Source organism: Leucoraja erinacea, chromosome 4 (assembly GCF_028641065.1).
Source record: "Leucoraja erinacea ecotype New England chromosome 4, Leri_hhj_1, whole genome shotgun sequence".
Lineage (NCBI taxonomy): Eukaryota > Metazoa > Chordata > Chondrichthyes > Rajiformes > Rajidae > Leucoraja > Leucoraja erinaceus.
Genome location: NC_073380.1, coordinates 17,728,248 through 17,752,694, shown reverse-complemented (window position 1 = coordinate 17,752,694; position 24,447 = coordinate 17,728,248). Strand labels below are relative to the sequence as shown.

General features: G+C 45.0%; 1 protein-coding gene across 7 annotated transcripts in view; it reads left to right on the top strand.

The window, feature by feature from the left end:
- The window catches only part of sugct (succinyl-CoA:glutarate-CoA transferase), a 404,067-nt gene that overhangs the window by 18,825 nt on the left and 360,795 nt on the right, over positions 1-24,447 (top strand). For all 7 annotated transcript variants that reach the window (XM_055633822.1, XM_055633824.1, XM_055633819.1 and 4 more), the window contains exons 2-5: positions 11,265-11,310; positions 11,405-11,478; positions 19,332-19,417; positions 20,224-20,274. In XM_055633822.1, coding sequence (XP_055489797.1) covers positions 11,265-11,310; positions 11,405-11,478; positions 19,332-19,417; positions 20,224-20,274 — 257 coding nt within the window. The remainder of the gene's footprint in view (positions 1-11,264; positions 11,311-11,404; positions 11,479-19,331; positions 19,418-20,223; positions 20,275-24,447) is intronic.

The following is a 24,447-nucleotide window of genomic DNA, read 5'->3' as shown; positions in this document are numbered from 1 at the left end:
TGCCTAATTAAAGTTGCCTTGCCTAATTGCCTTGCCTAATTAAAGTTGCCTTGCCTTCTATATAATTAAAAGTAATCTTGACCACTTCCTGTTTGCGCTTTATATTGATTTTTTAAAAACGTGACCACATACGGCTGTGATTTTTGGCCTTCTTACTCGGAGTCCTCCTCCGCTCATCAGGTGCCGAGGACTTTTCCCATCGATGAAAAATAAAAGAGTTATTAGTGTTTTAAAAATGTTGAGATTCTCTCTCCTGTCAATCACGTCATGAAGGCCACGCCCCTTCTGGTGGGAGGGGGAGGGACTATAAAACCTAGCATAGCTCAGTCTCTGCAAGATGGGAGAGAGGTCACGACTTGCTGTCTTTAGTGACCTTGCACCCTGCATGAAGTGGTAAGAAACTGCACTTGAATTTGGTGGCCATAAGGACCATAAACAACATGCACCCTGCTTGAAATGGAATTTCAAGGAATAGCCGCGAGTCAACTGCCAGCCCACCAGCCGTGAGTGAGTGAGCTGCCAGCACAACAGGCTTGAGTGACAGAGCCACCAGCCCAAGGATCCATTCAGCCCACAATGTCCATACTAGGCCTCTGGAAACCAGTCCCTTCAGACCACAACACCCATACTAGTGCTCCAGGAAGCAACACCCCACTGACAACCAATATTGGAATTGGTGGAGAAGTTGGGGGACCAGCCCTCCCGTGTGATGCTGGGACCCAACGGGTCCCACTTAGTCTAGTATGACAATAAAACTCTCTTGATGTCTCTGGTAGTTTGTTCCATGTACCCACCACCCTTTTTGTGGAAAGGTTGTTCCTCAGGTTCGTATTAAATCTTTCCCCTCTCAGCGCAAACCTGTCTTCTGGTTCTTGATTCCTCTATTCTGGATAAAATAATCTGCATTCACCTTAACTATTCCTGCCTATTATTGCTGCCTCGTTCCTTCTGTAGCTCCTTCCATTCCTTCCGTCCTTCCAGATGCTGCCTGTTCCGTGGAGTTACTCCAGCATTTTGTGTCTATCTTCAGTGTAAACGTGAATCTGCAGTTCCTTTCCACACACACCTTCCATTTTATTGTTGTTCTGATTTGTATTGTTTGATGCTTTTGTCATTGAATGATTTGAGATGTTTCACTGCGATTAAAAATAATCCAATTGCCAATAGGAAGCATTTCTTTAAATGTACAAGCAGCAAAATAAATGAAAATGAAGAATTTATAAAATTAAAGTCTCTTCAGATGTGGAAGCCACGTTCACTTTGCAATGCGTCCAGAACCACCCATCATTTACTCACCCTGTCAAACATTTACAAAAATGTGATTCCACTGTCCAGACTCTGCTTAAGTGTTTTATAAAATTCCCCCAGTTTCCTGTACATCTGGTTTTCGGTCAGGAATAAATATTTTTTGTATTCTTTGATTTTTAGGCATCAGTCAATATTTAACTGGTTCACAAGAGAACAAATTTAAAACATAATATGTTTAATAGGGAATTTTATTTATTCACATTCACAGGAACAGACAAATGTGTCAAAAATGTTGAAAGAAAGAGTTGCATAGTACCTTTTATTTCTATTGCATTTTGCTGCGAATGAATAATTATGTTGCTGATATTTTAAAAGAAGAAATGTGTTAGCTAATTTGCTTGCATTGAGCACTAACAAACAATAATGACCTTCCACATCTGCTCTTTTAGGAATATAGATTGAGGGAGAAATGTGAACCAGAACAAGAGAATATCCACTTTGCTCTTCAGAATTGTATGTTTATGTGCTTTATATCCACTTGAAAGAGCAAACAGTGCCTCAGATGAGATAAGAAACTGAGATTATCTCTAACGTGTCTAGTCACATAATACTTAAAAAGATCAATTGGCACTATTTCAAAGATAAAAGAGAGTTAATCTGGGTGCATTGGCCAATGTTTTAGCCTTAAGTCAACATCCTGGACATTACCAGTTTGCTGAATTTAGCAGCTGGATATGTGCAAGCTAGCTGCTGTGTTTACTATATTAAATCAGTGCTGATTATACTTCAAAAGTACTTAAGGTAGACACATAAAGCTGGAGTAACTCAGTGGGTCAGACAGCTTCTCTGGAGAAACGAAATAGGTGACGTTCCGGGTCAAGCCCCTTCTTCAGACAAGTCAAGTCAAGTCAAGTTTATTTGTCACATACACATACGAGATGTGCAGTGAAATGAAAGTGGCAATGCTCGCGGAACAACAAAACAACCAAACAAATTATAAACACAATCATAACACACATATTATTTTACATAATAAATAATAGAAGGAAAAACGTTCTGTACAGTTAGTCCCTGGTGAGAAAGGCGTTTACAGTCCGAATTGCCTCTGGGAAGAAACTCCTTCTCAACCTCTCCCGTTCTCACTGCATGGCAACGGAGGCGTTTGCCTGACCGTATCGGCTGGAACAGTCCGTTGCAGGGGTGGAAGAGGTCTCTCATGATTTTGTTTGCTCTGGAGTTGCACCTCCTGTTGTATAGTTCCTGCAGGGGGGTGAGTGAAGTTCCCATAGTGCGTTCGGCCGAACGCACTACACTCTGCAGAGCCTTCTTGTCCTTGGCAGAGCAATTCCCGAACCAGATGGTAATGTTCCTGGACAAGATGCTTTCCACCGCCGCTGCGTAGAAGCACTGGAGGATCCTCGGAGACATTCTGAATTTCCTCAATTGCCTGAGGTGGTAAAGGCGCTGCCTTGCCTTACTAACCAGTGCTGAGGCGTGTGATGACCATGTCATATCCTCAGAGATGTGGACTCCCAGATATTTAAAACAGTTCACCCTATCCACAGGATCCCCATTTATACTCAATGGAGTGTACGTCCTCGGATGATGTGCCCTCCTAAAGTCCATGATCAGCTCCTTCGTTTTTTTGATGTTCAAGAGGAGGCTGTTCTCCTGGCACCAGAGTGCTAGATCAGCCACCTCCTCCCGGTAGGCCTTCTCGTCGTTGTCTGAGATCAGGCCCACCACCACAGTGTCATCAGCAAACTTAATTATTGAATTGGAGCTGAACCTAGCCACACAGTCATGTGTGTACAGGGAGTACAATAGGGGGCTGAGGACGCAACCCTGGGGCGATCCTGTGCTCAGGGTGAGGGACTTCGATGTATTCCCTCCCATCTTGACTACCTGGGGCCTGGCGGTGAGAAAGTCCAGGACCCAGGCACTCAGGGAGGTGTTGAGCCCCAATTCCCTTTCTTGAAGTACTTCTTCAAGTACTTAATTGACTGTAAAGCGCTTTTGGTTGTACTTTCTTTCATTTTACTGCATATTTTAAAATTAGGCTAAGTGTGACATTTTAGAGATATTGTGACACTGCAGCCTCAGCCCACAAGGCAGGCACAGTGGTAGAACAGTCAATGTCATTGTCTTACAAATCTAGGGATCTTCAAGAGACAATTGTTGTATGTCCTGTAACTGAACTATAAAATCCGTACTTACAGCAGTGCAACAGATATGTAAACAGTTCCTGCCGAGCGCTGCACCAGTGCAGATGGGAAGCCCCCAGCGAACGCTGCACCAGTGCAGAAGGGAAGCTCCCTGTGACACTGCACCAGTGCAGAAGGGCAGCTCCCTGGTGAGCGTTGTGCAACTGCAGAAGGGAATCTCCCGGTGAGTGCAATGCAGCCGTGCTGGAGTGGATCACGACCGGACCCGGCCAGCAGCCACGGTGAACAGGGACGAGCCCGGCAGCTGAAGGAAGTGCCCAGAACAAGGATGAACCAGGCTGTCGAAGTGACTGGCGAGAACGAGGACAGGCCACAAAAGGATGGACAAGGACCCCCCGTGAACAAGGGGCAAATACAGGCCTGGCGGCCGACAAAGACAAAGACCCATCGGCCATCGAGAACGAAGACCCAACGGCCATCTGCGAGGGATGTCGAAGCCCTGAAGACCGGGGAGTGTAGGAGGGAGCTGTTGGTGGTGATGGACGCGAGGAGCGGGCCGGTAGGAGAGGGTCTGGGGTATTATCTCCTGCCCCTCCAAGGTCGGATGCAGGAGGTGCCCCCAGACACAGGCAGTCGGCAGAGGAGAGGGTCAGGTTACCTAGGCTTACCTGGATGAGAGGCGCACCAGGACCACTAACACCTGGACTGCAATTTGCACTTTGGACTGTTTGTATTTTTTTCCTTTTAAAAAAAAATTGTGCCAAAATTATGGTGACTGCATTTGTGGCTGTGCAAATGAATTTCACTGTGCTGTGCATATGTGAAAATAAATAAATGTTGAACCATTGAACATAGTACTCTGTAAACACCAGGATGAACAACAACTAAAATGTTCAGCCTATTTGAAAAACAAGCAAACAAGACAAAAATAATATCCCTACGTCTATGTAATTCGGAGCTTATTTGGAGGTTGTTGTGTTTAATAGCCTGGTGGTTGGAGGGAATAAGCAGCTTCTGAACCTGGACGTTACAGTTTTCAGGCTCCTGTACCTTCTTCCTGATGGTAGGAGTGAAATGAGTGTGTGGCCAGGGTGGTGTGAGTCTCTGATGATGCAGGCGGCTGCTTTTTTGAGGCAGCAACTCCTGTAAATCTCTTCAGCACCCATTTTGTCACTGGGCAGATTTTACCACTTTTTGCAATTTTCTTTGTTCCTGGGCATACTTGTTGCCGAACCAGACCATGATGCACCCTGTCAATATACTCTCTTCTGTACATCTGTAGACGTTCAAGAGAGTATTTGTTGACATACCAACTCTGCTCAATCCTCTGAGGATGTAGAGGCATTGATGGACTTTCTTTATGATTGCATCAATGTGCTGGGTCCAGGACACATTTTCATACATATGCATGCGCAGGAAGTTGAAGTTTTCGACTCTCTCCATCCACCTCCGTCCTGTCGATGAAGACATGTTTGTGGATCCTCACTCTCTCCTGATCTCAGTTTATAACGTGGAGTTTATAAGAGCTTGCATTAACACAAGTTTTCCCCAGGTACTCCAGTTACCTGCCACTTTCCAAAGATTTTCTAGTAGGTTGATTGTCTGCTATAAATTACACGTAGTTGAAGGTGAATTGCAAAAAGATTTCAAGGAAAGTCGATGAGTGTAAGAGAAAATAGGTAAGTAGAGTAAAGGAATAAGGAGAGGGTCAATGGGACCAATGGGATTGCTGCCGTGGAAGCCAACGTTGACTGAATCATAGAATCATAGAAAGTAGGTGCGAGAGTAGACCACCAGGTCCGTCGAGCCCGCACCGCCATTCGCTCATGGCTGAACACTAAACAGACACACTTACCCACAAACAGTAGACACAAGACACAGAACACAAGACACTACCCTCCTCTTTTTACCGCTATCACCCCTCTCCACCCCAAGAACCTCGTGGTCTCCTGGGGGAGGCAAAAAAACGGATAAAAACCCAGGTCCAATTCGGGAAAAAAAATCCGGGAAATTCCTCTCCGACCCCAATCCAGGCGATCGACACTTGTCCAGGAGATCACTCAGGTCTTACTATATGTTCCTCTTTTGTGTCATTAAAATCTATAAGGTGTAACTTTTGATGGATAGGCACAAAATGGAGTACCTCAGCGGTACAGGTAGCATCTCTGGATAGAAGAAATGGGTGAGGTTTCGGGTGTCTCGACCAAAAACGTCATGCATTCCTTCTATCTAGAGATGTTGCCTGGCCCGCTGAGTTACTCCAGCATTTTGTGTCCATCTTCGGTGTAAACCAGCATCTGCAGTACCTCCTGACATAACTTTTCATGGATGTTTCAAGCGTCTTTATTGCAAGGCCAGCATTTGGGAAAGTGACCTGCCATCCTAACGTGCAGCAATCCTGGTGAAGGTTCTTCCATTATACTGTTCGATAGGAAGTTCCAAAATTCGGGTTCAGCAATGATAAAAGAAAGGTAATACATTTCCAAGGCAAGATGGTGAGTGATTTTAAAGGGAACCTGAAGCTGTGAGTTTCCACACACCTGCTGTGTTTGATGGTGGACGTTGCTGGTTCAGGTGTGCTGATGGAGTAATCTAGGAGAGGAATTATGCTTCCTCGTGTCGATTTTGCATCTTGTAGCTCGAGTAAAAAGGATTACCTTTATCACCATTACTTTTTTGTACATCTTTCATTCATTTGTTCTCTGTCTCTCTATATCACTGTCTATACCTCTCGTTTCCCTTTCCCCTGACTCTCAGTCTGAAGAAGGGTTTCAACCTGAAACGTCACCTATTCCTTTTCTCCAAAGACATTGTCTGACCCGCTGAGTTCCTCCAGCTTTTTCTGTCTATCTAAAATAGAATGAATGCTTAGGATGGTGGATGTCATGCCAATTAAATGGGATGCTTTGTTACTTCTCGAGTATCTTTACTGTTGTACTCCTCCAGGCAGAATGAATATATTCTATAACACTCCTGATGCACCATAAAGGTGCTGGAATTCAATTAGATGTCCAGTAATTTTCACTTTAAGCCTAGAGAATTTTCAAATGAGTGACCCAAGCTGCTGATGCTGCAGAAGGATTCATGTGTATTGGGTCATAGTGCATAAGAAAAATGTTCCATCTGACCTAGCTGTTTCCCACTTGCCAGATCAAGATATGAACACTTTCATCCTGTCAATGAAATTGTTGTTGAAGCATTTAAAAAAGATTACAGTTTAGTTTATTGTCATGTGTATTGAGGTACAGTGATTTGTTGCATGCCAACTGGTCAGCGGAAAGACTACACATGATTACAATCGAGCCGTCAACAGTGTACAGATACATGATACAGGGGAAAACTATTGCAAGTTAAAGTTCAGTTAAAGATAGTGGAAGGATCTTCAAAGAGGTATATTATAGCTCAGGACCACTCTAGTTGTTGACAGGATGGTTCAGTTACCTGATAACAGCTGGGAAGAAACTGTCCCAGAATCTGAAGGTGTGCGTTTTCACACTTCTGTTCCTCTTGCCTGATGGAAGAGGGGAGAAGAAAGAGTGTCCGGGGTGAGATCCCTCATCTAGTTCCAATGCGCAGACGACAACTGTGTTGCAGCTCTCTCAGAAAATCGTCTGCAACAGATCCTGACTTCCTTCAACAGTACATACACGAAACTTGAACTTACCATCAACTCCAAGAAGACTCGGGTTATCTACCAATCGCCAACTGAGACAAATCGGGAAGAACCATCAATTCAACTTGGTGAAACAACCCTGGAAAATGTGGATCACTTTTCGTACCTTGGAAGTCACCTCTCCTCCAATGTCGACCTTGATGACGAGATCCAACATCGTCTTAAGTGTGCTGGAACAGCTTTCGGACGTCTTCGAACGAGGGTCTTTCAAAATCGGGAAATCCGAACAGATACCCAAATGTTAGTGTACAAGGCAGTGGTGATTCCAACACTCCTGTTTGCATCAGAAACCTGGACAACATACCGACGCCATCTGAAAACACTTGAAAAATTCCATCTGTCTTCGAATCAGCTTAATTATCAGCTGGGACGATAGAAAAACCAACGTCAGCGTGCTGAATGAAGCGAAAACATCTAGCATCGAAGCCTTCATCATCAAAAACCAACAGGTGGGTCGGTCATGGTGTTCGGATGGATCACAAGCGTCTACCAAAGCAAACCTTCTACTCCCAGCTTAAAGAAGGCAATCGGAATGAGGCGGACAAAAGAAGAGATTCAAAGACGCCTTAAAAGCCAGCATGAAGAAATGTGAAATCAACATCGACAATTGGGAAACCAATGCCAAGGACAGGAAACTCTGGAGAACCATCATCCAAGAAGGAACAGCGATCTTCGAAGCTCAGAATTAGAAGAAAAGGGAAGAAAACAGAAAGAGTGGCAGCATCAACCATAATCCGACCTGACATCTGGAATTACCTGTCCTGAATGTCGAAAAACTTTCAAAGCCAGAATTGAAGTCATAAGCCACCTGAGAGTCCATAAAAACAACAGAATGTAGACCATCATCCTCGACCTCGAGGGGTAGCCACGACGAGATGGTGTCAATGGAAGGGAGGTTGGTTTGTGTGCTGGTGCGGGTTGAGCTGGTTTGGGTGCAAACACAATTTGCTGCAATTTCTTGCGGTCTTGGATGGAGATGTTCCCAAACCATGCGATGATGCATCCTGAGAAAATGCTTTCTACGGTACATCTGTAGAACGTGGTGAGAGTTTTTGTGGACTTGCTGGATCTCCTGTCTTTTTGGGGAGTAGGGCCATTGATATGTTTTTTTTGGACATTGCGTCGATATGGCTAGTACAGGACAAGGGGCTGGTGATATTTACTCTGAGGAATTTGACGTTTTCAGCCATTGCAACATTGGCACTGTCATTGTATGTGTACATTGTATGTGTAGGAAGGAACTGCAGATGCTGGTTTAAACCGAAGATAGACACAATAAGCTGGAGTAACTCAGCGGGTCAGACAGCATCTCTGGAGAAAAGGAATAGATGGCAGAGTGAGAGTCAGGAGAAAGGGAAACATGAGATAAAGACGGTGATGTAGAGAGATGTATAACAAATGAATGAAAGATATGCAAAAAAGTAACGATGATAAAGGAAACAGGCCATTGTTAACTGTGGCTAAGGTGAAAACGAGTAGACAATGAGACTCAACAAGATGACTGAAGCTGATACGACTTGGGTGGGGGAGGGATGGAGAGAGGGTTACTTGAAGGTAGAGAAATCAATATTCATACCACTGGGTTGTAAGCTGCTGCAGCAAATATATTGTATGTGTACCGCTTCGATTCCTGAAGTCAATCACTATCTCGTTTGTCTTGCTAACATTGAGAGAAAGGTTGTTTACTTGATACCAGGTCACGAGGTTCTCAATCTCCTTCCCATACTCCGTCTTTTCATTATTTGAGATCCGGCCTACTATGGTGGTGTAATCCGCAATTTTGTCAGTTGAATTGCAATTATACTTGGCACAGTCGTGGGTGTATAAGGAGTAAAGTAGGGGGCTGAGAACATTTCTTTGCAGAGCACCAGTGTTGAGGATTATCGTAGAGGATGATTTGTCACCTCTCCTCACTGATTGGGGTCTGTTGGTCAGAAAGTCGAGGATCCGATTGCTGATTCCAAGTTCCACAGTTTGGTGATGAGCTTGGATGGGATAATGATGTTAAAAGCCGAGCTGTAGTTTGTGAATAGGAGTCTGAGTTGGTGACCCACGTCCAGGTGTTCCAGGAATGAGTGTAGGGCTGGGGCGATGGCATCATCTGTGGACCTGTTGTGGCGGTAGGCGAACTGCAGTGGGTCAAGGCCGCTTGGTAGACTGGATTTAATGTGTTCCATAACTAGCCTCTCAAAGCACTTCATGGTGGTGGATGCCATGGCCACTGGACGTTAGTCGTTAGGGCGTGAGATCTTACTTTTCTTTGGCACCGGGATTATAGTAGTCTTCTTGAAGCATGCACTGTATGCTAATGTGTTGTAAGCTACCTAAATGATAAGCTTTCTACTTGGGTAGATTACAACCCAAAGGGATGACCATTGAATTCTCCAATTTTAGGTAACCCCCTCTTCCCTCCCGATCCCCCTCTATTCCCCCCCCCACCTTCCCTCCCCTGTGCCTCACATGGACTCCCACCCAATGACCTCCCCCATTTCCTCCCCTCCTGCCATTTTTCTCCCTCTGGATTTACAATGTGCAACTTCAAACCTGTCTCACGTCTTCCTTTCTTATCTCTGGCCTTTGTTCCAACCACTTTTCTATCAAAAACTCCTCTCATCCATGTCCGCCAGTTACCTGCCACGCTTTCTCCTGCCTCTCTTCTTATTCAGCTTTCTTCTCCCCTCCCCCTCCCCACAATCAGGCTGAAGAAGGGTCTAGACCAGAATCGTCACCAATCCATGTTCTCCAGGGATAATGCCTGACCCGCTGGGTTACTCCACCTTTAATGTGTCTATCTGCAGTTCCTTGTTTCTACATTATCATCGAGGATATTGTATACAGTGAAGCCAGACTGTTTTCAAATTTGTTTGTTTGGCTTACAGTTCAGTGTTTGTCTGTATTCATTAGGGTCATTTATTTCCACCATAAATTCGCCTGTCTCCGTTCTTCCATTAGGTTATCCGCCGAAGCTCTCATCTATACCTTTAGTTGTTTCCGGTTTTGATAATATGAGTGCACTCCCGTTCATCTTATATCTCTCAATAAAAATGTATTAATCTGGAACTTTGATGCTCGCATCTTAAATTGTAAAGTCTAATTCATCCATTGCAACTGTGGCTGTGTGCTTACGCTGGCTGCTGCTTTAACCACACGTCTGTTTTGAATTTATCATCCGTCAAGTCCTTTCATGGCCTCAATCCCCTCGCCAACCGTGGGCGGCACAGTGGCGCAGTGGTAGAGTTGCTGCCTTACAGCGCAGGAGACCTGGGTTCGATCCCGTGACCGCGTGAGATCTTCAGTTTCCTCCCACACTATTTACACTGTATGTGTAAATTGTCCCTAGTGTGTGTAGGATAGTGTTAATGTGCAGGGATCGCTGGTCGGCACGGATTCAGTGGGCCGAAGGGCCTGTTTCCGTGCTGTATCACTAAACTAAACTAAACTAAATTAAACTCCCTAACCAGCAAGCACTTTGCATCACAGTCTCAGCCACCATGAATACCTGGTCAATTGCCACCTTCTTTGCCATTAGTTTTCAATAACAATGATCTCTTTTCCCATATTTCCATTGACTTACAAAAATCCTACTCTTACCATGTACAGTATCAACTTTGCACACTTCTGATTTTAATAGCTGACAACTTTGCTTTCAGCTGGCTTGTTCTAAAGCTCGGATTCTCACACTAAACTAATCTGGCTCCGTAATTCAGTTAACTTTACAAGAGGCAAGTTACCTATTCAGTTGACCACATTTTTGGTGATCTGTCCTTTCTGTGGCACTGTGTCAAATTCTGTCAATATTTTGATAACACTCATATTAAGTGACCTGAAGTTTGCATCATAGTGCATAGGCCCTATGTTTCATGAAAGGAAGCAACGATCATTAGTAAGGTGTGAGGGAATACTTTAAATGTGCTAACCTTGCCAATCCTAAAACCCTGTGCAAATTCTCATTCATGATCGAGGTTCAAAGCAGAAATGGTGCAATGATGATTTAGTGAGATTATGCCACCAGAATCCACCTTTGTCTCAAATTTGTAGAGCTGGCAGAGTGTTATCTATAACTTACAGTGTGATCCTTTGTGGAGCCAATATTATGATGCATGTGTAAGATCTTTTGTGTGTCTTGAAGTTGATTGTGTGACTCGATAAGACCTCTAAAAGTATGTTTTGGTTTCTAGGAAATGTGAAACCATTAGAAGGAATAAAAGTACTAGATCTCACAAGGTAAATTCATTTTTATTAACACAAATAAAATCTGTTACTTGGATGAAAATGTAGCAATGAGAATGTAATCATCTGTTTCCATTGCCCATTCCAGAGTGTTAGCAGGACCATTTGCTACAATGATCTTGGGAGATCTGGGTGCAGAAATCATCAAAGTAGAAAGACCAGGTAACACATTTAATTTGAATTAAAAATATTGTTAAAATCAGGCTCTACTATGATGCATCTGTGGAATGTATATGGGTGATTCTTTCCCCCCCCCCCCCCCCCCCCACTTAAAAAACCGTATGTCCCGATGGTTACTTGTGAAATTTTAAGTGGGCATATTTATTTAATGAGGGATCTATCTGAAATGATACTACTTTTAAACGGTAAGTATTAATAAATAAAATATTTATCACCCATAAATTTTTTTCTCTATTCTTGATAAAATTATTAATCAAATCGAATATAAATTTCAAAAATTTCTTGTCCCGATGATTGGAGCCATTACCGTCACTCAGCTTTGAGCAATCCCACATGGCTACAAATAGAATATACGCGAACATCCGATCTCAAAAATCCCCTTTCTTTAGTACAAACCGAGTCTATCCAGTCTTTCTTCATATGAAAGTCCTGACATCCCAGGAATCAGTCTGGTGAACCTTCTCTGTACTCCCTCTATGGCAAGAATGTCTTTCCTCAGATTAGGAGACCAAAACTGTACGCAATACTCCAGGTGTGGTCTCACCTGATTTTATACTCTCTAGAATTTAGGAGATTGAGAGGGGATCTTATAGAAACTTACAAAATTCTTAAGGGGTTGGACAGGCTAGATGCAGGAAGATTGTTCCCGATGTTGGGGAAGTCCAGGACAAGGGGTCACAGCTTAAGGATAAGGGGGAAATCCTTTAAAACCGAGATGAGGAGAACTTTTTTCACACAGAGAGTGGTGAATCTCTGGAACTCTCTGCCACAGAGGGTAGTTGAGGCCAGTTCATTGGCTATATTTAAGAGGGAGTTAGATGTGGCCCTTGTGGCCAAGGGGATCAGAGGGTATGGAGAGAAGGCAGGTACGGGATACTGAGTTGGATGATCAGCCCCTAAGCTATTTCAATTGATCATCATTAAATGGCGGTGCAGGCTCGAAGGGCCGAATGGCCTACTCCTGCACCTAATTTCTATGTTTCTATGTTTCACCAAGACCCTGTACAACTGCAGTAGAACCTCCCTGCTCCTATACTCAAATCCTTTTGCTATGAATCCTAACATACCATTCGCCTTCTTCACTGCCTGCTGCACCTGCATGCCTACTTTTAATGACTGGTGTACCATGACACCCAGGTCTCGTTGCATCTCCCCCTTTCCTAATCGGCCACCATTCAGATAATAATCTACTTTCCTGTTTTTTGCCACTAAAGTGGATAACCTCACATTTATCCACATTATACTGCATCTGCCATGCATTTGCCCACTCACCCAGCCTATCCAAGTCACCTTGCAGCCTCCTAGCATCCTCCTCACAGCTAACACTGCCCCCCAGCTTCGTGTCATCTGCAAACTTGGAGATGTTGCATTCAATTCCCTCATCCCTCACCAAATCATTAATATATATCGTAATTTTCTTCATAGAAAAATCGTCCAGAAGTTCACTAAGATCTGTTTGTCTAAGTTTGTCGCTCTCAATGCACAGAATGCTCATTGCAGACAACCTGTCTTGAGACATTGTGGACCTTAATTCATTGTTAATTCTTTTGAGTCTTGAAAAAGACCTCTCTCCCGAGCAGTTGGTGACCATTAAGCTAAGAAACAGCTGCAAGATTGCTTCCACATTAGGGAAGGACATCTGAATGTTTTCCTTGTATATAATTTGATAGCGGCCTGTATGAGACAGAGTGCTCTTCTGTATGCCTATGGCTTTATCTCACGTACGAGTGAAAGTGCAAAAATGTATCAGTGAGTTTCAGGTCAACATCTTCTGGGTATGCTTCCATCAACAGTTCAACACCTTGCTGAATTTATTGCTCAGATGCGGTCAGATTAGCAGGAAAGGAAAACTGTTGTACAACTTCACTGCACACAGTACCTCTTCTTTTTAAATTGGTTTCAAGTGCATCTAGTATAGGAATAAATGATTTTATCCTAAACTTATCTCTTGAAGAAAGTTTATCTAAAGCATCAGGACCAGGTGCACTTCCATCATTTCCTTGCCATTTCCTGAAGGGCCTGTCCCACGAGCATGCGACTCCATGCAGCAAGCACGACCTAACGTGGTTACTTGAGCCGTACGGCCTCGCGGAGCCGATCCCACTTCGATCGCCAGAGCCGTATGGAGTTATGCGGAGCTGGTCCTGACATCGTGCGGGGCTCCGTGATGAAAACTGACCATGTTCAAAAATTCCGTGCGGCAACGGCCTGCCGGCCCACAGCCGCCTCGACGCCGTAAGCACCGCCTCGACGCCTTACGTCACGCGCGAACTTCCCGCGGACTTCGCTCGAACTTCATGTCACTCACTCAACCTCTGCGCGGCCCCCGTTTCTGGTTTGGTCGCGCTTGCCGCATGCAGTCGCATGCTCGTGGGACAGGCCCTTTAGATTGCGCTTGCCGCATGGCGTCGCATGCTCGTGGGACAGGCCCTTTACTCTTTGTCTCCCTGTGACAGTTCTGTAGTTAACATCTGGCAAGGTGGCCTCTGCTTGTTGCTCAAGCTCATCAAAATCTTCTCTAATTTTGCTTACCAAATCCTGAAGTGAACTGTACAAACGTGCACAAGTACTCAATAACAGTTTGGATTTCTGAATGGCTTTGTTGACTTTGTGGAAATTACCTAGCAGACGGGTCCAAAAATGCAGCATAAACATAAATTCCAGTTCTTCCATTTTCTGCAAAAGATTGTTAGCTTGAAGCCTGGTATCACCCTTCACATTAACATCAGAGTACAAATGACTGAGGGCATCACTGATAGTGCTGTAACTTTCCAAAATAGCTTCTGTGGCTTTTGCATGTGCCTCCCACCTAGTGTCTGACAAATATTTAGGCACTTTTGACTGAGGTTGCAAAAATGATTTTAGAACTGCCCATCTCTTTGTGCATTGATAATTCCAAAACCGTTCACTGCATCAAGGCAGCAATCAACAGCCGAACTGCCCACCAAATTTAATGAGTGAGCAGCGCATGGAATAAATCTTGCAAATTTTTTTTCGAGGATTTTTTGCTGCAAACCCTTGTACCTACCAGCCATGTTGGCAGCATTGTCATAAGACTGCCCTCGGAAGAAGAGCTCCAAATCGCGGCGGGCGCGGAACTCATTGAGGTGGGGACTGAGGGGGACAAAGGTGAGGCCTCTGCTGTGGACAGACCATTCGGTATCTGAGAGGGGAAGGTCAGGGGGGGATGGGGGTTGGCGCCAGAGGAAGGCAGGTGAGTGGACTGAGGCCGAGGTGATGTCTGGTGGGTGGCTGGCTGGTGGGTGGTCCGGGGGTAGAGGGGTATGAGGACTGTAGTGTGGGTGGGGAAGATCTGGGGTCACATGGTTTGAGGGGAAGGGGGAAGACCCAGTGGGACAGCCACTGAGGTTACCAGGGTTGAGGGGACTAGCACGATGACCCAGCACAATCAAAATCTGGGAAGTTGGAGTCTGCATCATGGAAACTTCAGGCCCGGTGCTGAGTCCAGGCTACAGGTAAGGCGATGGCTGTGGGCTGCTGGAGGGCGGTGGAGTGGCCAGGGTCAGCGGGCAAAGTGTGGGAGGTCCCAGTGGGCGGGAAACCAGCCCCATCAGAGACTGAACAGGGTTAACTATAGAAAGGACCATTCCGCCTATCGTAGCGGGTGGCTGCTCGCTCCCACCCACCCTTTACCCCGTCCGGAGCCTTATCTCTTCTCCCCTGAAGCAGGTAGGTCGGGCACAATCGGAGCTGGTTCTGACATTGTTAAACTTGCAGCCGCGCACTGACTCGAACACTCCTGACTGTTGAAAGGACAAGGCTCAGAAAATACGAATATGTTAAAAGTTTTATACACCTTAGTGGAGCGGGCCGAGGCCGCCCTAGATCTCGAGCCCCTAAGCTTAAGCTTGTCTAGCTTCTACATAAATCAAACCCTGGCTGCTTGGTCTGTGACATAGGTACATTGGGAAGCTGTGGGTGGGGACTTCTGCAAAAAAGACCCAGCGATTATTGGCAAATGGAGATGCTTACACGTAAGGTAGTGTGTGACTAGGCAGGGATGCTAGGGTTGGCCCTTCCATGCAATTGTTATTCTTGCCCTGTCTGCTTTTTGTGAATTTTGGTGAGTTGCTGCGATGCATTTTGTCGAAGCTGCAGCCTGATGTGGAGGAATACAACTTTGAAAATAAGCCTTGCCATCATTGAAGTGTTTTTGCTTTGTCCTCGACGCATTGGCCTTTCTTCACGGTTTTGAGCGTAGAAGTTGTCAGGTCATGCTACTGTGGTAAAAGACATTGGTGAGGCCACATTTGAAGCATTGTTTTCAGTTTTGATCGCCTTATTCCATGAACTATGGTGTTAAGCTGGATAGGGTGCAGAGAAGCTTGACAACGATGTAGCCAGGTGTCAAGGCCTGAGCTATAGGGAGTAGGCTAGTAATTTATTCTTTGGAACTCAGGAGGATGAGAGGTGATCTTATAGAGGTTTATAAGATCATGTGCGGAATAGATAGGGTAAATGCACAGTCTTTTATCCAGAGTCAGGGAATCAAGAAACAGAGGTCATAGGTTTAAGGTGAGGGGGCAAGATTTATTGGGAACCTTAGGGCCAACGTTTGTATACAAAGAGTGGTGGGTGTATGGAACAAGCTGCCAATAGAGGTAGTTGAGGCAGGTACTATCACAACATTTAAGAAACAGTTGGATAGGTACATAAAAAGCCCAGGTTAGAGAGATATGGGCCGAAGACAGTAAGGTAGGGCTAGTGTAGATGGGGCATATTGGTCAGCATGGACAAGTTGGGTCAAAGTGCCTTTTTCTATGCTATATGATTCGATATGACGAGAGAGCAGAGCTATAAGGTGAGAGGGGAAATGTAATGGAAATGTGCAAGGCAAGTTTATTTTTACCCACAGTAAGTTGGGGTGGGGGCACGAACACCCGGGTAGGGGTGGTGGTAGATGCGGACACTAGAGTCAAGAGTGTGTCATTGTCATATGCCCCAGACAGAACAAAGGAATACTTACTTGTAGGAACACAACATAATATGAGAAAATAGTACCCTGTAAACAAGACATTAATTTAAAAAAAGATCAGAATTAAAAATATATACACACACACACACACACACACGTTTACACACACACACACATTTACAGAGTTCTGTTGTGCTGCTGCATATAATTCTGTTGTGCTGCTGCAAGTAATTCATTATATACATACATACACATAAAAACAAACAATAATAGTGCAAAAAGACAAATGCGTCCCCCCCCAAGTCTATACGATTGTGGCATTTAGGAGGCGTCTTCTTCTTCTTCTTCTTGCGTTTGAGGCAGCAAGTCTCCAGCAGGGTGATGCCATCCGGTTCGACATCCGTAGGTGCCTGCCCTAAAAAGGGCGCCTGCTCTGGGTTGGCGCCAAGCGGCGGCGCTGCTGATGTCTCTGTTTGTTGTCGTTCACCTGACTGAGGTCAGTTGACATGGCCACTTAAACCCTCAGGCCTTCCCTGCTATTCAATAAACTCTTTGCTGATTTGATTATAACCTCATCTCCCTATCTTTAGTGAACCCTTTTTCGAGATTATTCACAAGAAAAAAACATCTTCTCCATATCCACATATTTTGGGAATGCTAGTTGCATCCTCTGTGGCGATGACCAATACAAAATACCCATTTAACTTTCCAGCCATTCCTTTGTCTCGCATCAATCAAAGGTGAAGAACCTTCAGAGAGAAGGCATTATATGTCTTTTTCTGGCTGTGAATATATAGGCAAGGCTGGATATAGGCCATTGTGTATGAAGGAACTGCAGATGCTGGTTTAAACCGAAGATAGACACTAAAAGCTGGAGGAACTCAGTTGGGGGCTATGTGTGAGTGGATAGGGCTGGGAAGGGGTAAAAAGAGCGAATGAATAATATTAATATAATATCAAAGGGGGTGGTTAGTGCCTGTGTGACGCCGCAGGCCGCCCCCTCCCACAACCGCGCATTGAGGGGAAGGGACCCAACTTTGGTGGTGTTCTTATGAATAATTGTAACACAATCTCCTTTCCTCTTGATGTATTTTGTTTTCTGTAGTCTCTCCTCTGCCTTGTCTGTCTCTTCCTGTCTGTTGTCTCCCTCTCTTGACCCCCACTTTTATTTATACTTACTTTTTGATTTCGGATGTTAACTAACAATATCATCAAATGTAGAACAGTACAGTGCAGCAGAGGAATAGGCTCTTTGGCCTACAATGTCTGTGTCGAACATGATGCCTAGTTAAACTAATCTAAGCCTGCACATGATCCATATCCCTCCATTCCCTGCAAATCCATGTGCCTATCTAAAAGCCTCTTAAATGACACAATCGTATCAGAGCTATCCTGAGAGATCTCATCCCTTATCATTTCTAAATCTCGGTAATTCAACCTTGATTCCTCTCTTGAAAACTGATTATTTTCCTATCCTTGATTCCGTACCAGGAGTCTGGAACCGGATAGGAAAGGAATGGAGGAATAAGTATTATGTGCCGATAGATAAGAGATGGTCTTATACCAGTGTTTCTTGCAATCGTTGCAATCTTCTGTTCTTTGTCCTTTAAAAAACAATCTACCCCTACTTCTAGTTGTTTGTACATTCCCGGTTAATTTAGTTAATGTTTCAGTCCTGTTAAATTGTATATTTTAAACTGAACATTGTTACAGCTCATCCTGTGCTTGGTAGCTTGTCCTTCCACTGTGGTTGTGCTTCAGTACATTCTTTGCTTCTCATCTTTGTGCCATGCGTCTACAGAATTGTTACTTTAACAAGACTGCAGTTTAGTTGTAACAATTACGAACAAGATGTGTCCGAAACATTTCATCTGCGTTTACTTAATTAAAACATTGCATTGTTTGTTTTAAGATGCATCTTGCGGGTAGTTTGCAAAATGCAAAAAAAGCTTTGGGGAATAAGAAGGTAGACAAAAATGCTGGAGAAACTCAGCGGGTGAGGCAGCATCTATGGAGCAAAGGAAATAGGCAAGGTTTTGGGTCGAAGATGTGTATTTCCAGACCAGGAGGGAAAAGGGAAATACGAGAAAAGGTAGAGAATTAAATGTTCAGAGAGGGAGCAAGGGAAGTTCCACAGAAGATTGATCTGACAGGCTTTGGAGAAGAAGGGGAGTGTCAGAGGCAGCTGAATGGATGTCTCAATCCTCGAATGGCTCCATGGCCTTATTGAGACATAGACCACAGGACAGTACAGCACAACAACAAGCCGTTTGGCCTACGATGCCTCCCAGATGACCGCGGAGAAGCCGGGGCCAGAGCTTCGCAGGTCGGAGGAGCCTCGCAGGTCGGAGCCACGGAGGGGTCGGAGAGGACCCGGCGGCGATAGTGGAGATGTCGGTGCGGCACCGACCGATGGACGAAGACGGACCATGTGGAGTGAGGACACCGCTGACGGGGGGGGGGGGGGGGGGGGGGGGGAGGGCGGGGGGGGGGGCAGGAACAAAGGAGGACCTGGCGTGTGGGGGACCACCGTGCAGGAGGGGGAGTGGGAAGAACAATGGGGACTTGGCGCGGGGATACGTTGTGACTTTGTAAATGCCCTTTATGTGGCAACTATTTGCATACCATGGGTGTGCAAGCAAAGAATTTCACTGTGACTTTTCACGTGTGACAATAAAATATTAATTCATCGTTCATCTTCTTTGGCCTCTACTCAAGCACCAACCAGCCCACAGGTAATTGGAACAGAATAGTGAAGGAACAAAAATGCAAATGAAAGTGCAAACAATATTAAGAAACAAAAATTAGACACCAGAAAGGCATAAAATTAAGCGTAGAAAATAAATAATCATCTTTAATGTGATCGATTCGTATTGCTAAAATCTACCCTTGTTAATAGGATCTGGTGATGAAACAAGAGCCTGGGGTCCACCGTTCGTGGGAACAGAAAGTGTCTACTTCCTGAGTGTCAATCGAAATAAAAAGGTGAGGCTGAAACAATGTAAATCATGGTTAATGTTTCTTGCATTCTTCACCTGTTTGTTCAATATGGGTTTAGTATAAAGGGAATGAAAAAGTCTGCAAGTTTGTATCTATGCAGTTATATACAGTGGTAATGTAACAATGCGAAAACCTCTGCATGATGGAAAATAATATCAGCATTATTAAATGGCAAGACATTGGAGGGTGTTGATGTTCGAACACGTTTTAACCCTGAGAGTTGTGAATCTGTGGAATTCTCTGCCACAGAAGTCAGTGGAGACCAATTCACTGGATGTTTTCAAGCATTAGAGAGAGCTTCTAGGGCTAACGGAATCAAGGAATATGGGGAGAAAGCAGGAACGGGGTACTGATTTAGGATGATCGGCCATGATGGTACGTGCTGGCTCGAAGGGCCGAATGGCCTACTCCTGCATCTGTGTTCTGTGTAACATAGCTTTAAGGTGAGAGGGGCAAAGTCTGAAGGCGATGTGTGGAGCAAGCTTTTTGCACCGTGAGCGGTGGGTGCCATGAACGAGCTGCCATGGATGGTGGCCCAGGCAGATGCGATAGGGGTGTTTGAGAGGCTTTTTGCAATATTGGCAAATCCTGTACCTCTAATTGACTCTTATCCAAGTCTAGAAAGGCTGCCAGTTTATGGGCACAAGAAGTGCTGGATTTGCCAGCAACATCCACATCCTGCGAAGAAAATCTTATTTTTTGTCTCATTTCAACAGGCAGCTGATTATTCTATGTGGTGTAAAATGTTTAGTATAATCTCTTCTAAACCAAGTGATTTTTATTCTTTGCAGAGCATAGCAGTGAATCTGAAGAGCTCTCATGGGGTCCGAATAATAAAAGATGTAAGTTATTTTTAAATAGATGTTGTTTCAAATGTTTCTTAATAAAATTATTTTTATTGGGTTTATGTGAGGAAGAGATGGTGGGGTAAAGCTTGAATAACACAGAAAATAGCGGAACTACTTAGCAAGTCAGGCTGCATCCATGGAAAGAGAAACAGAGTCAATGTTTCAGGTCGAAGACCCTTCATCAGATAGGAGAAAGAGGAGAGAAACGTTTTTACCTACAGGGTATAGGTGTGTGGGTGTGTGTGTACACGCACACGCACGTTGGTGGGGAGCAGATGAAGCAGAGTGAAGTAGGTGGGAATGATGTACAGAAGATTTAAAAGGATGTTGCCAGGACCTGAGGGGCTTAAGTAAAGGGAGAGGATGGGCAGGCTATGACTACACCTTGGTGAGCAAAAGACTGAGGGGTGACTTTATAGAAGTGTTTAAAATCATTAGGGGGAATAGATAAGATGAATGTACAGTTGTTTAAGAAAGAACTGCAGATGCTGGAGAAATCGAAGGTGGACAAAAAAAGCTGGAGAAACTCAGTGGGAGAGGCAGCATCTATGGAGAGAAGGTCTGAAGAAGGGTCTCGACCTGAAACGTGGCCTATTCCTTCTCTCCATGGATGCTGCCTCACCCGCTGAGTTTCTCCAGATGAATGTACGGAGTATTTTACCCAGGATTGGGGAATCATAAACAAGGGGACATATGTTCTAGGTGAGAGTCATAAAGTTATACACCATGGAAACAGTCGTTTGGCCCAACTTGTCCACACAAACCAAGATGCCTCATATATACTGGTCCCACCTGCTTCTGTTTGGCCCATATCCTTTCCTATCCATGTGCCTGTCCAAATATTATTTAAATGTAGTGATAGTATGTGCCTCAACTAACTCCTCAGTAGCTCGTTCCATATACAGTACATACCACCCTTTGTGTGAAAAGGTTGCCCTTCAGGTGCCTGTGAAATCTTTCCTCTAGCACCTCTGGTTCTTGACTCTGGGTAGATGGGCTCCATGCATATACCCGTATCTATTCTCTTCATGATCTTATGTACCTCAATATGATCACTCCTCATCCTGGCCTCATCAACCCCCTCCCCATATCTCATAACCCCCCCCGAGTTCTGGCAACATCTTTATAAATCTTTTCTCCACCCTTTCCAGCTCAATCTCTTTCCCATGCCAGGGTGACCAAAACTGAACAATACTCCAAATGTGGCCTCACCAAAATGTCTTTCACAACTGTAACATAACATCCCAACTTCCTTCTGCAGTTCCTTCTTACACATTCCAACTTCTATACTCGTTACTCTGACTGATGAAGACCAGTGTGTCGAAAGCCTTCTGGACTATCCTATCTATCTGCGACACCAATTTAAAGGAACTATGTACCTTCACTCCTAGATCTCTCTGCTCTACAACACTCTCCCCCCCACAAACAGCAGTGGACCCAGCACCAATCCCTGAGGCACACCACTAGTCACAGGACTCCAGTCTGAAAAGCAACCTTCCACCATCACGTGGAAGAAAGAACTGCAGATGCTGGTTAAAATTGAAGGTAGACACAAAATGCTGGAGTAACTCAGCGGGTGAAGCAGCATCTTAGGAGAGAAGGAATGGGTGACGTTTCGGGACCCGAAACGGCACCCATTCCTTCTCTCCAGAGATGCTGCCTCACCCGCTGAGTTACTCCAGCAATTTGTGTCTACCTTCCACCTTCACCCTCTGCTTCATTCTTTGAAGCCAATTGCCTATCCAGTTGGCTAGCTCTCCCTGGATCACCTGCTTGCTTCTTTCGTTTTCTTGTCACATGCACCAAGGTAAAGTGAAAAGCTTTTTTTGTGGTGTGCTATCCAATCATCGGGAAAAAAACGATACATGATTACAATCAAGCCGTCCACAGTGTACACACAAAGGGAATAATGTCTAGTGCAATATAGTCCAGTTGTCAAGCTGCCTCTCAGTGGGGAAGACCGAAGCAAGAGGTCATTCAACCCCTCCAAGCCTGGCCCTGCCATTCAATGCGATTAGGGATTCATTTGACCGGGGTATTTATCCCCCTCCCAAGCTCTCAGCCCTCTCCCCAAACTACAGGTTGGGGCTTTCCACCCTCCCTCTCTCCCTCCCCCCTCCCTCCCTCCCCCCCCCCCTCCTCCCTCCCTCCTTCCCTCCCCCCCTCCCTCCCTCCCCCCCCCCCCCCCCCCCCCCCCCCCGCCTTTTCCAGGTGAGCTGCCACACAATTACCCTGCCCCCCGCAGGTCAGACCCAGCCACTGCTCCCTCACCCTGTCGCCAAACTAACGGCTGTGTCCGACCATAGCAGGAGACCGCTCAGCCTCTCTAGCCAATTCTGCTATTCAACATCATCAGGGCTTCCCTCAACACAAGTATTAATCTCTCGCCACCCCAGGTCCTGCTCTCCAGCTCCCACCCTCTGAGACAAACGTTTCGCCCTCCCACCATTAGGGGCGCGCATTCCCTCCCCTACGTCAAACGCAGCCACTGCTCCTCGCCCTGTCCCCAACTCTCCAGGTGGGGGCAGACCATAGCAGGAGGCCACTCAGCCCCTCCTGCCTATCCCTGCCATTCAATGTGTTCACAACTTTCCTTCCTTTTATTACTCCCCCCTCAAATCCCTGTCCCCCCCCCACCCTCAGCTGTCCATGCCTAACATCAGTGCAATCCAACCTTCCAGATCAGCCTACCGTACGGAACCTTATCAAATGCCTTGCTAAATTCCATTCTTGGAATGTTTTAAATATGTTTTCTAGTTTCTTAGGAAGCACCAGGCTTCTAGGGTGTTGTTACTCACCTGCACTTTTAGTTTAGTTTAGAGTTACAGCGCGGAAACAGGCCCTTCGACCCACTGAGTCCGTGCCGACCAGTGATCCCGGCACATTAACACTATCCTACACACACTAGGGTCAATATTTTACATTTACCAAGCCAATTAACCTACAAACCTGCACGTCTTTGGAGTGTGGGAGGAAACTGAAGATCTCGGAGAAAACCCACGCGGTCACCGGGAGAACGTACAAACTCCGTACAGACAGCACCCACAGTCAGGATCAAACCCGGCTCTCTGGCACTGCAAGGCAGCAATTCTACCACTGTGCCACCGTACCGCTTCTGTTTCTCCATCTTCAGAAGGATCCTTGAAGTGAAATTGTAGTACAATTTGCAGGGAAATCAAGGCTTGAGCTTAGAGTTTATGAGGAACGATTACAAATTTGCCTGATGCTATAAATGATAGCAGGAGTGCCAAATTGCCTTTCGGCACTGGCAATATAATCCTCAAACTGAGATTCTGTTGGGTTTGGCTTGGTGCTCATATTTATTGTTTGCTGTTATGTTATGGATTAATTTTATTAACCCAAAAGTTCAAAAAGTTTCTATTTTGGGAAATGCCTAAAGTGTTGCTTTTACATTTCTGGATGCTCCAGCATGTTTCATAGCCAATGCAAATACTTCTGCATTGCAATCAGTGACGTGATGCGCCGTGGCAACCAGCTGCACACATCAGAGTCCTAAAAGACTCTAAATAACTTGATAATCTGTTTCAATTGTGTTGTTTGAGAGATGAACTTTGGCCATTACTTTCGAGATTAAATCTGTTAGAAGTAAACTGATATTTGTGAAATATTGGGAGCATGTATTTATATTTTAGTTGTATATTGGAGACCGTACAACATGATTTGTCCCTATACACAAGGGTTTGTATGTGTCTGTACTCAAGACTCCCACCTAGAGGTGAAAACCAACAGCTGTATCATTTCAATTTATTTTGCCACCAACATCTTTTCCTTTGGAGGTTTTGTGAAAACAGTGAAAGGGGAGTGAGACTGAAGAGGTTGCTCTGCTTGAAGGTGGCATGGTCCCAATGGGCTGCGTGTCTTCCTTAGTTATCATTAGTAGCTCAGTCATGCATGTCTTGAATTCCAGGGCAGTACTTCTTTAATAGCTTTGGTTGTCATGTCAAAAGAAGGAACAAGTGCATTTAAGTTTGTAGTTAATTTTTATGGTTAGTTGGACCAATGACTATTTCTACATCACTTTCAAATGACACAGGGGCTTGTGAGGGAGGAAAAGCACACCAACGTCATAAGTTAAACTCTAATTTAAATCTGTTATAGTGTGTGAAGCCTCCATCAAATTATTCTGAGGAATTGGCTCATGATCAC